General features: G+C 40.6%; 1 protein-coding gene across 3 annotated transcripts in view; it reads left to right on the top strand.

Moving 5' to 3' along the window:
• Window positions 1–12,572, top strand: part of ACOT11 (acyl-CoA thioesterase 11) — a 93,016-nt gene that overhangs the window by 61,652 nt on the left and 18,792 nt on the right. For all 3 annotated transcript variants that reach the window (XM_060772651.2, XM_067467873.1, XM_067467874.1), the window contains 5 exons: window positions 1,430–1,490; window positions 3,716–3,817; window positions 5,794–5,929; window positions 7,036–7,192; window positions 11,500–11,619. In XM_060772651.2, coding sequence (XP_060628634.2) covers window positions 1,430–1,490; window positions 3,716–3,817; window positions 5,794–5,929; window positions 7,036–7,192; window positions 11,500–11,619 — 576 coding nt within the window. The remainder of the gene's footprint in view (window positions 1–1,429; window positions 1,491–3,715; window positions 3,818–5,793; window positions 5,930–7,035; window positions 7,193–11,499; window positions 11,620–12,572) is intronic.

The raw sequence follows: 12,572 nt of genomic DNA, 5'->3' as shown, positions 1-12,572 counted from the left end.
TGTAATCCTTTGGACCATGCAAGGTTGGAGCTGCACTAATAGTGTCTCATATCTATCATGTGTATGGACATCCACAGCTTGAATCTGTGTTAATCTGCCAGTATCAGCTCATGGAAGATCTAATTTTTGTTCATGTCAGGAGCAACTTGAGAAACTGCAAGTTGCTTCTGGTGTGAGAGAATTGGCCGTCTGCAGAGACACTGCCCACGGGACGCCCAGATGTGTTACCATCCTGTGGGAAGCTTCTCTCATGTCCCTGCATGAGAAGCTGGAACTGACAGACGGGAACTCAACCTGCTTCCCAAATTTGAACCACCGGCCTTTCAGTCAGTAGTCCTGCCGGCACAAAGGTTTAACTCATTGCACCACTGGAGGCTCCTGTAGATCTAACGCAGAGACAGGTCCTGAGACTCCACTGTGGGCGACTTCCCATGAAAACCATGGCCAGAAGTTCACTTCGGGATTCACAAAAACTTTGGGGAGAGTAGTTAATACAGGAATATCATCTGCAAAGAGAACTCACAGCTTTTACAGGTTTTCAAGAACAGTTTTTACAATATTTCATTTTTTTTTTGTGGTGGTGAGATTCTGGAGGGATGCAAGAACAAATGTGTGTGTGTGGAAGGGTCAGTGGTTTCATGGGAAATCTATTTTGGCAATCTCACAGTTTCGATGCAGGTTTTGAATATCTTCCACAATCGCATTCATGATATGTGCCCCTACATTGGATTTCTGTGCTAGGAAATTGAACTGCAGGAGGGCTTCACCATTGTTCAGAAAACAAAGGACACTGTGGTAGTTCATGAGGAGTAAAACAAAACTCACAGTTGGAGCTTATCTTTTTAAAGGATCATTCCAGTAAGGAATACACACAGCTTTCAAATTTCCAAGGATTCTTAAGGTGGTACCAAAAATAAAATAGTACTGTCTGGATCATCTTGAACCCAAAGATATAATTGAAAATTCCTTTCTTTACTGAGGAGGAGATATAACTAAATGTGTATTTAGTCAAGGGTGAAATCTTATCTGTGTGCCCTATCTGACGAACCAGAAAACTACATGAGTTCTGGGCCCTCTAAATCTTCCACTCAGGACCTGGGGGACATAATAATGATGTGCATCCCATAAATCTCTGGGTCAATCCAGAGAAGCCTCCACCTTCCCTACAACCCAACCTTTCCATGAACTGTCCAGGTGACCTAGCAAACAGGGCGCAGGAATTAATCCGAGTGTGACTGTGTAGCTTTTCAGGGAGTCAGTGGGAGTGGTCTGAGCAGCAAGCTGTTCTGTCAAATGGACCATGACAGGACTCTTGTAGAGCAGGACCTACCAGAAAAGTAGTTCTCATACATATTGGAACCACAGGATTTTTTTGCCAATTGCATTTTAACATTTTTACCATCTCTGTTTTTCTCTCTCCCTTCCTTAGTGTTGGGCAGGTTGTCAACATCAAAGCCAAAGTGAACCGGGCATTTAACTCTAGCATGGAGGTTTGTATGCTTTATCTCGTTGCCTTGATAGACGTGGTGGTGATGGTAGTTGTAAGAGTAGTAATAAAACATTTAATGTCTTTTTCAGTGGCTGGAATAAAATACAGCTGGATTTCTCTATACAAAATGTATATGCTCTTAACAATGTATAATTCAAGTGTATCGCTTTTGGGGGATTCTTTGCCCAACTGGTTCTATACCTGCAGATCCTTGGATGCAGCATTAGAAATAATCCCGTTGTATGTTAATACTATGCTAAATATTGTATTGAATTGTAGTTTAGAGAGTGTCTGATAGTGGGGAGAAATAAACACGTAGAAGCTTATAAAAGCTTTTCCAAGATTTTTTTGAATCCAGGCAATCTCTGTGTTACAAACATCCAACTTACATCCAACTCATAGTTAAGAACGGGGTGGGAAAACAGGAAGAGAGGGAAATCTACCCCTATAAAAGGGGAAATTTACTCCTGAAAGAGTTATCATGGAAAAAAAGGTGTCTCTGCTGAAGCTTTATCACCAATCCTTGTTTTTGTTATAAGTTTACGGTTATTATTTTGCATTATTTTGAGATGTTTCTATTTGCTTATGGGCTTTGAATGTTTGCCTTTTGTGTGTAAACCACCCTGAGACCCCTTGGAGAGAGAGGGGAGTCTATAAATAAAGTATTATTATTATTATCCACAACAAACCAAATTTTTTCAAAATCCAATTCTCACAGGGACAGAAAGTGTGGTGAAATCTTCTGAACAGGGGCACAGACAGCATGACAAACACCATAGGGATGTTGACCCTTCCCTATGCTATCTGAAGCTTTTGTGTGTGTGTGTTTATATATAAATGTATGTGTGTGTATAAGTGTGTGTGTGTGTATACATACACACACTTATACACACACATACATTTATATATAAACACACACTCAAAAGCTTTGGATAGCATAGGGAAGAGTATACACACACACACATACACATACGTATATGGTCTTACACTTAAAAATGTACCTGTTCCCTATTAACTTACAAATTCCACTGAACCTTTATCACCAATCCTTGTTTTTGTTATAAGTTGCGGTTATTATTTTGCATTATTTTGAGATGTTTCTATTTGCTTGGAGAGAGAGAGCGGTCTATAAATAAAGATTATTATTATTATTATTATTATTATTATTATTATTATTATTCCATAAGCCGATTTTTTCAAAATCCAATTATCAAAGGGACAGAAAGTGTGGTGAAATCTTCTGAACAGGGGCACAGACAGCATGACAAACACCACAGGGATGTTGACCCTTTCCTATGCTATCCGAAGCTTTTGTGTGTGTGTTTATATATAAATGTGTGTGTGTGTGTATAAGTGTGTGTGTGCGTGCATGACAAACACCACAGGGATGTTGACCCTTCCCTATGCTATCCAAAGCTTGTGTGTGTGTGTGTGTGTGTGTATGTACCTGTTCCCTACTTACTTTCTAATTCCACTTAAGAACAAATCTACAGAATCTATCTTGTTCATAACCTGGGGACTGCCTATAATCGTTCCATCTGCATCATCCCGTGTCCTGCAGGTAACGTGGCTTCCAAGTTGTCAAACTATCCTCCACAGTCCTAAGGGCTAGAAACTTTGCTGCTGTTGTTTTTGAAAAGCAAAAGCATTAAAAGCAGCTGTTTGGAAAGCCGGGGCCCCATTATGCAGGGTGCAGAATATACATAGGCCTGGTTCAGGCAGTATTCAAGCACCCCCTGCCACTTTAATTGTGATTGCTTTTTTGTAATAACCCACAGAGCAAGAGTCTCTCCAGGCCTAAAGGCACCCTGATTCCCACTCCTTTTGTTTGTAACGTGGCTTCCTTTGTTAGAGGAGGGAACAGTTTGATTCAAGGGATGCCTGGTTCTTATTTTGCTGCCCCGGGGAACAAAGTTCCGTGATTCATTTGCTTAGGAAAGCAGCGGTACATAGAATGCAATAATTGCACCGCCTGTTCATCTTTAAATATTCAAAAGTATTGAATTGCCAGACCTCGGCTAAGAACTAGAATACAGACTTCTTGTACAATACAACTTCATCAGGTGCCGCAAAGTATTCTTTTGAGGAAGGGAACATATGCGGTTTTCTTTCTTTTTAAATTTTTTTTCCTGAATGATTTACTAATGATTTAAAAAAAATAAGAACACTTTTTTTCATTCAATATCTCTCCCCCCCCCCCCCTTTGCCTCTGGTTATTATTTCTAGGTTGGTGTACAGGTCAGCTATGAAGATCTGTGTAATGGGGAGCAATGGAATGTGTGCAAGGCATACGCAACGTTTGTGGCACAAGGCAAACCAGCTGCTAAGGTAGGTTTAGACCCCTGACATTTAAATACACGCAGTTTCCATTTGGGGACTGAGAACAAAAACCGTATTGTTGTCCATCCCTCCCTTCCTCCTAAGCAATTTTTTCTGGAGAATGTACAAAGGACTCTCGTTGATTGCTCTGACTATTCTATCATGGCTCTTAACTTCGGTGCATAAAAATAACCTCCACTGTTCATTCTTTCAGGTTTTTTACATGGCATACGCTTGGCGTAGTACTGCCAGTATTTAATCAGAAAAATTAAATCTAGTTTTAAAGTAAAATATCTTAACTCCTCTGTGGCTAGGGTAGGCTAAAGTTCTGCACTGATGAATGGGACATCATTTTCAATTTTTTGAAATGATAGTGCCACAGGCTAAGAGAAGTATTGTTTGAGCTTATTGGCTTTGCAGAATTTGGGCTTTTTGTACAGCAGCTGGGAGTCATAGAAAGATTACTATTTTTCACTTTGAAGAGGGACATGCTCAGGTTTAACATGCTGGGACTGGTTTTAAATAAGATGTATAAGGTTAGAGTCTAAATTAGAGGTAGTTGACCATACAGCTTTATTCTTCACAATGGGTGAGCTTCAATTAAACCATTGGTTCCCAACCTGTAGGTCCCCAGGTGTTTTGGCTGACAACTCCCAGAAATCCTAGCCGGTTTACCAGCTCTTAGGATTTCTGGGAGTTGAAAGCCAAAACATCTGGGGACCTACAGGTTGAGAACCATTGACTTAAACACTTGGCCAAAAACTAAGAGTTATGACATCAGACCCTTAGTCTTTGGCCTAGTGTTTAAGTGAAAGTAAGAGTTATATCATCAGATATAGAAGGCGCATTCTATATCTGGTGCAACAGGTTAAACTGCTAAGCTGCAGAACTTGTTGACCAGAAGGTCAGCGGTTCGAATCTGCGGGACAGGGTGAGCTCCCATCGTTAGCCCCAGCTTCTGCCAACCTAGCAGTTTGAAAACATGCAAATGTGAGTAGATCAATAGGTACTACTTCGGTAGGAAGGTAACAGCGCTCCATGCAGTCATGCTGGCCACATGACCTAGGAGACATCTACGGATAACGCCAGCTCTTCGGCTTAGAAATGGAGGTGAGCACCACCTCCCAGAGTTGGACATGACTAGACTTAATGTCAAGGGAAAACCTTTACCTTTTAGCTGGCCACACTAGGCTTATTTTCTTGCTTTCAGGGACCCCAGTTACTGTTTTTTTCTGAAATAGTAAGTGAACATAAAGTTACTTTGCTTTCCAGACATGGCATAACACTCAAATAGAGAATCACAGCCTCTGATGGCTGTGAAGTAAAGGTTTCCCCTCAACATTAAGTCTAGTCGAGTCTGACTCTGGGGGCTGGTGCTCATCTCCATTTCTAAACCGAAGAGCTAGCGCTATCCATAGACACCTTCAAGGTCATGTAGCCAGCATAACTGCATGGAGCGCTGTTACCTTCCCGTCTAAAGTGGTACCAATTGATCTACTCACATTTGCATGTTTTAAAACTGCTAAGTTGGCAGAACCTGGGACTAACAACGGGAGCTTACCCTATCCTGGGGATTCTAACCACCAACCTTCCGGTCAGCAAGTTCTGCAGCTTAGCGTTTTAACTTGCTGCACCACCACAACCCCTTCTTATGGCATAACTCTTAGTTTCACTTAAACACTTGGCCAAAAACTTAAGAGTCTGATGGCATAACTCTTAGTTTTTGGCCAAGTGTTTAAGTGAAGTTCCCCCATTGTGTGTAAATTGCCTCCCAAACTCTGCCCTATGTTTGGGCATGTAAAGTGGGCTTCACACAAACACACTGACACCCAAAGCACCGAATCTTTCATTTTCATACAGGTCTGCTGTTATAGTTTGATGTTTTGCCCATATACAAAGTTTTAATGTAGTGCATTAAAATTTGCCCTACGAATTGAAATGTATCTTGAATGTACTATTTATTCTTTTCTTCTTCTTCTACTTAGATAAAGTTGAAACCATTTGTTCCTCAAACAGAAGAAGAGAAGATGGAATACAGCATTGCTGCTGAACGCCGTCGTATGCGACTGGCACATGCAGATACAATCAAAGGCCTTGTCTCTAACAATCCTGTGCAGTCAGGTAGAATAACCCACAGAGTCCTCTATGGTGCTTTTGTTGAATGACAGCAGTTGTCTCCTATATCACTCTTGGCAGTGTTCATGAACAGTATAGCAATCTGTAGCTAAGAGCACTGGAAATAGTCACTTTCAGCTTAATAATAATAATAATAATAATAATAATAATAATAATAAACTTTATTTATATTCCACTCTCCCCAAGGTAACTCAGAGTGGATTCCTGTATACACACACATAGACAAACATTCAATGCCTTTTATGCAGTGAACATCAAATACGTGCAATACACAAACAAAGGCAAAGGTTTCCCTTTCCATCTTCAGTGTCTGGAGGCGATGCTCAACTCTGGCCATGGGGAGGTGCTCTTGTTCCATTTTCCATGCCAAGGAGTCTGTTGGTTGCTGTCACAGGATGTCCAACTCTCTGTTTGTTATTCAAGTCGGGTGTTCCCATCTCAACATCTTTAAACTTACTTGCCCAACAACGCATAGTACTCACATCAACACAATCATCATAAACAGCTTGCATTCTCTGATGAATCTCCTTTGGAGTGGCCCCTTCTGCTGTCAATAATTCAATGACTGCATGTTGCTTAAGTCTCATTGACTGACCATCTGTGCAGGGTTCCATACTTCACACTTTAACAACACAACCATTCAATGCTAAGGCTTCCTGCCAAAATGGAACTGTAGAGGAGAGTCTACTGAACAAGCCAGTACCTGCCGCATACCAGTACTGCCATCTGTTGAGGAGTTACGAAGGTGGAAGCATTACTTTTCATTCAACCCTCGCAAATGAGTATGTGCCATGAAGCTGCATGGTATGGGAAGGAGAAGCATTGCATTGGGGAGTACTGAATGCATATTTCCATAGTTAACTTAGAAACATATAGATCTACACAACTCCTTATTATGTGAATGTATTTCGTCAACAGGATTCTAACCTCAGTGTGTTTCTTATAAGCCTATATCAGTTCCTGTTCCCACCTCTGCCATGCCATGACTTCTGGAGACAAATAGTTTGGGTCAGATGTCAAATAGTCTGGTTTGAGGAATCTATTTCTCCATAGGTGACTCCCTTATAAAATCCATCCTTATTTCCTAACAGAGCTTGAGATCAGAGACTGCAACATGGCCGTACCTGCAGAAAAGACACGAGTGGAGAGTGTGGAACTCATTCTGCCCCCACATGGCAACCATCAAGGAAACACCTTTGGAGGGCAGATCATGGCTTGGATGGAGAATGTGGCCACAATAGCAGCGAGGTTGTATGCTTATTTATCTTCTTTATCTTTTGGAATAAAATTATTCATGATGATGGTGGTGGTTTGCTGCTGGATTTTCTGCTGTGATTCTCATTGTCTTATTGCAAAACTCCCAGCTGTTCTTTGAATGATATCGTATCTGCGACATCTATCATATGGCACAATGTGTGATCCTACTTCAAGACATGTTGAAAACACTATTTGTCTGCACTTATTCAATATTTACTTAACAGCAGAATTTAGGGATGTAAATCCATAGAGAAAGAGAGAGAGCAGCTAGCAAAGGACCATCAAAATTCAAGGCTTTTACATTGAATATTGAGCTATTGCTATTGTTTAATATTGCTTAGCTGTATTACTTAAGGCAATAACAAACTATTACTATTGTTCTAAATGTTGAACTATTGCTATTTCTTACTATAAAACAAATAGCAAAAAGCTGAAAGCACGTTGGCTTCTTCTGGCTGAGAATAAAGAAAAGGCTACCCTTCCAACTAGTTGTGTTCCATCTCTATGTGGATTGGGAGAGAAAATGATGGAACGATCTGAAGTGTTTCCATGCCTGTCCTTGGGTAGTTTTCATTTCATCCCAGGTATAGGAATTAAATCGAGGAGAACCTTTTAAACTCCATTAAACTTTGATAAGTTGAGCAGTAAGTGGCATTGTGAAGCCCATATATGCATGACCAATATAGCTCATTTCCCTTTGGGCTACAAGTTGTTTAAAACAGCCATGCTGATGAAGCTGTAGGTGGCTGCAGGAAAGGCTGTGTTGAGCCAGGCAAGTTGGACTGAACTCAGTCTGAATTGTAGTCATTCAGGGCTGTTTCATGTGGCTATATTTTGTGTGTATTCTATGTCCTCAGCATATTTAACAGTGGGTGTTGCTGGAGGTATATACCATAAAGTCAGCTGCCATTATAACTCTTATCCCTTTGAGTTACACCTTTAGTATTTTACTGAATTGAGACATAAATGCACATGGAAATGCTTGGATTTTTTTTTCACATCACAGCTACATTTTATCAAGAAGCACGGGAGTAGAAAAAGAAAAATTGGCTCATAGCAGGCCATTGACTGTGCTTTTTAACACTTACCTTGAAAGTAACCTACCCTCTGTACCCCAACAATAGTAAACTTCTTTCCTGAGGGTCCATTGTCCTTGAAATTCTGACACATGTTCATAATTCTTATTATTCCATATTTTGAGTTGCTGTGGGTTTTCTGGGTTCTATGGCCATGTTCCAGAACCATTCTCTCCTGATGTTTTGCCCACATCTTTTGGCAGAGATTGTGGGGTCTATTGGAAACTAGGCAAGTGGGATTTATATATCTGTGGAATGTCCAGGGTGGGAGAAAGAACTCTTGTCTGTTTGAGGCAGGTGTATTCAATTTTAAAGCAAAACAAAATATAGGATGTGTTGTCGAAGGCTTTCATGGCCAGAATGCTGCAATTGATCACCTTGATTAGCATTGAATAGCCTTGCAGCTTCGAGGTTTGGCTGCTTCCTGCCTTGGGGAATCCTTTGTTGGGAGGTGATTAGCTGATCCTGATTGTTTCTTTTCTGCAATTCCCCTGTGTTGTTCTTTCTTTACCATCCTGATTTCAGACAGATATATAAATTCACAGATCTATAAACCCCACATGCCTTGTTTCCAACAAACCTCACAACCTCTAAGGATGCCTGTGGGTGAAACGTCAGGAGAGAATGTTTCTGTAACATGGCCATACAGCCTGGAAAATCACAGCAACCCAGTGATTCTGGCCATGAAAGCCTTCGTCAACACATCCCATATTTTGTTTTGTTTTTAAATTGGCTTTACTCTTTCTTTCTTTCTTTCTTTCTTTCTTTCTTTCTTTCTTTCTTTCTTTCCCTTTCTGTTACTCGTGTATTTTATTGAACATCACTTTGGGGGACAGAAAAATTGGCCCAGATATCTCACTGCTTTGTTGCATAGGCTCTCTCTGATTGGCGCACCTCTCACATAATGCGGCTTTTGAACATGCCACTCAAGTCTCGGAAGCACAAAACCTAGGCAAAAAGATTAACTGGATGAAGTAGCATTAACACAAACACATATACATACATACATACATACATAATTGTGAGACTATCTATCTATCTACCCAGACATATAGATGATCCACAAGTATATAAGTACGAGTATTAAAGGGGGGGGGGGAGAGAGATGTAATGGGGGAGAACATTTTAGCAACAGTTCTAGCTGTGTGATACCTAATAGAAGTAGAATTAGGTTTGAGTGCTTCTACAACTTTTATATTAATCTTTCTCCAGGTTTTGCAGCTAGTTTTTTCTACTGTTTAACTAAATTTACATTTTAGGCCCGTCTTGCTGTGAAATGTCACATGGGTTTAGATTCAGGTATGGTTGGAACAAAGGGAGCCTCCGGCAACGCACTGGATTAAACCGTTGAGCTCCTGAACTTGCTAACCGAAAGGTCACAGGTTCGAATCCATGGAGCAGGGTGAGCCCCAACTTCTACCAACTTAGCATTTAACGGCGTTCCAAGCAGTCATGCCAGCCACATGACCTTGGAGGTGTCTACAGACAACACTGGCACTTCAGCTTAAAAATGGAGATGATCACCACTCCCCAGAGTCAGACATGACTGGACTTAATGTCAGGGGGAAACTGCCTTTACCTATGGTTGGAACTGATCAGACTTAACTCCTACTGCAGAACTTGGAGACTACAAGTTGTTACACATCTGCCTCCATAAGCGGTTCAAACTTAAATATGCTATGATTCTAGTATAGCATCTAATTAATTCACGTGCTTTACCTATCTTCATCTGGCTTGCAGACCTGGTCTCCTTTGGGCATGGTGCTTCTGTCTAGCCTCAGCCCTGTTTCCCTCACAGTTCTTGATATAATCAGTGGCAAATCAATGGTTTGGCCATCATTATTCCTTTGAAAGCAAAGCAGTGGTCCTTTTCACTGGTCATTACGTGAGCAGATATCTTCAATTTAAACAAGCTCCAGTTGCAAGAGATGGGTAGAAAAGTTGCTGACCTTTCGGTTGCCCAAAGCTTGAAAAAGTTACTCCAGGGCCAACAATTTCCAGAATTTCTTAGCCAACATATGGCAGAAACATGCCTCCCTTATACATGTTACCTCCTCTTTCTGGAAAGTTGATTGTGCATAATCCTCGCCTTCTAACTAGCAGGATTCCAGGATCTTGAAAGTATTAATCCAAAATTATTCACTTCAATTGGAGACAAGTTAGATGCGCTCCTTTAGGTGGCGCTGTGTCTTCATGAAATCTGGGAATGAAAAGAAAGAAAGGAGGAGAGAAAGATTGCCCCTCAATGATGAGAACTCCCAAGGTATTTGCCGATGGAGGCAGAGACATTCTCAGTCACAAGTGGTCTGAGGAAATCTAGCTGGTCTTATCATCTAGACTTGAGCCTTGCTGTTTCACACACACACAATTTGGGTTGCTTGGGGAAATGACAACTGAACTACATCTACAAGAGTATGACCTGTTACTAATGGTGTTTTCAGACAAAGCTTTCACTCTGTAGTTCCACTGCCTGGTTCAAGAAGTTCACCAGGGGTCAATTTGTATCTCCCCTGTGTCTTCCTGCTGGTTGTTCTGTCACTTTTCATAACCACATCCAACCTGATAAAGAAGGAGGACAAAATAGCTGCTTCAACTCTTTGTATTACTAACACTAGAAACTAATAAAATTACTGAAATTTCGAGAACCCCTCAGCCATTCTGGGTTTCATAGCCCCAAAAGTAATGTTTCCAAGCTCTGATAGAAGTCCTTCATGTAGAAACACCGTTATTCATGATAATATTTGAGCAATCTGGCTACCAATACTTAAAAAACTCTAACATTATAACAGTAAATAAAAAACAAAACTCAAACGCAGGGAAACTTCAGCCAGGAAACAATCAGGAACACCTGGTCACCACTCAACAAGGAAATTTCCCAGGTAGTAACAAGCTACACCTAAAAACTGTCAGGCCATCAAATGCTAATCAAGGTGGCCAATTGAAACATTCGCACCTAGCTGCAAAAGACAAGATTTCTTTCTCCCACCCTGGACCTTCCACAGATCTATAAACCCAATATTCCAGTTTCCAATAAACCTCACAACCTCTGAGGATGCTTGCCACAGATGCAGGCAAAATGTCAGGAGGGAATGCTTCTAGATTCCAGCCATGAAAGCCTTTGACAATACATATTCTATAAAAGTAGATGGATAATGTATACCAGTCTGGATTTAAAAAAAAATATTGGCATATTCTCAAATCTGTTTCTCTTTTCTCCTCTAGCCGATTGTGCCATTCACATCCTACCCTGAAGACAATAGAAATGTTCCATTTTCGGGGACCATCTCAAGTAGGGGACCGCCTTCTCTTCAAGGCTATAGTCAACAATACATTCAAGTACAGGTCTGTCTTTTCCTCCCCGACAACAGTCTTCCCAAATATGGTGGACTTCAGATGATGCTAAGGATGAACTCCTATCATCCTTAGCCATTGTAACACATGGTCAGGGAAGATGGGAATTGTAGTTTAAATCAACTGGTGGGCATCGTGCTGTGGAAGGGACCTTCAGAGTTCAGAAGTAATCTTACTTCATGAAATTATTCTATGATTCTCAGTAGAACAGATGCAAAATCATTTAAGCAGAAACTTGGGTTAACTTGGGATAACATTATTAAAATGGGACATGGAAATGATTTCATAAGTGAGAGACCTCTAAAAGTTATCACGGTTGCGAGTATTTTCAGAATTAGTCAAGAGATAGAACTCAAGTCTGTGAAGAAGCAAGTCAGCATATGTCCTTTCAAAATTATACACCAATGAATTCAGATAGTTCCACAAGAAGCAGAGATAACAAAATGGCCCTTGTATGTTAGTTATCATTTGTTACTGCTGTTCACAGAGTAATGTACTAAGATGTTTACCAGGTATTATCTGTGTTGGTGTTGTTGATTTCACTGTTATTGTGATACCATTGCAATTACTCTTAACACAAGATAGTCATTAAGGTAATATTTAACTAGTAGCATCTATAATCCATAAAATGTGTTTCACACCAAGTTGCATGCAAAATGGACCCCCAAAACACATCAGATTTGATCACAGTCGATTCATAGATTTTTAAATACACTTTAGAGTATAAAATATAAAAATTCCAAGTGTTTGTTTAGGAGGTACTCAAAGTAGCTATCTACTACTCTACCAAGTAGTCTTTGGTTTAGTACAGTGGTTCCCAACCTGTGGACGATGGACAACCAGTGGTCCACAAGAACTAAAATATGGTCTGTGGCCTCACTGTTGCTACACCATTGCAATGAGAGCGACTGGTCTTGTGAAACCCTCTTATAGTGCCGAGGTTT

Source organism: Anolis sagrei, chromosome 4, assembly GCF_037176765.1.
Source record: "Anolis sagrei isolate rAnoSag1 chromosome 4, rAnoSag1.mat, whole genome shotgun sequence".
NCBI classification, from domain to species: Eukaryota; Metazoa; Chordata; class Lepidosauria; order Squamata; family Dactyloidae; genus Anolis; species Anolis sagrei.
The sequence above is the reverse complement of the archived record's forward strand: the minus strand, read 5'-3'. Positions and strand labels throughout refer to the sequence as shown.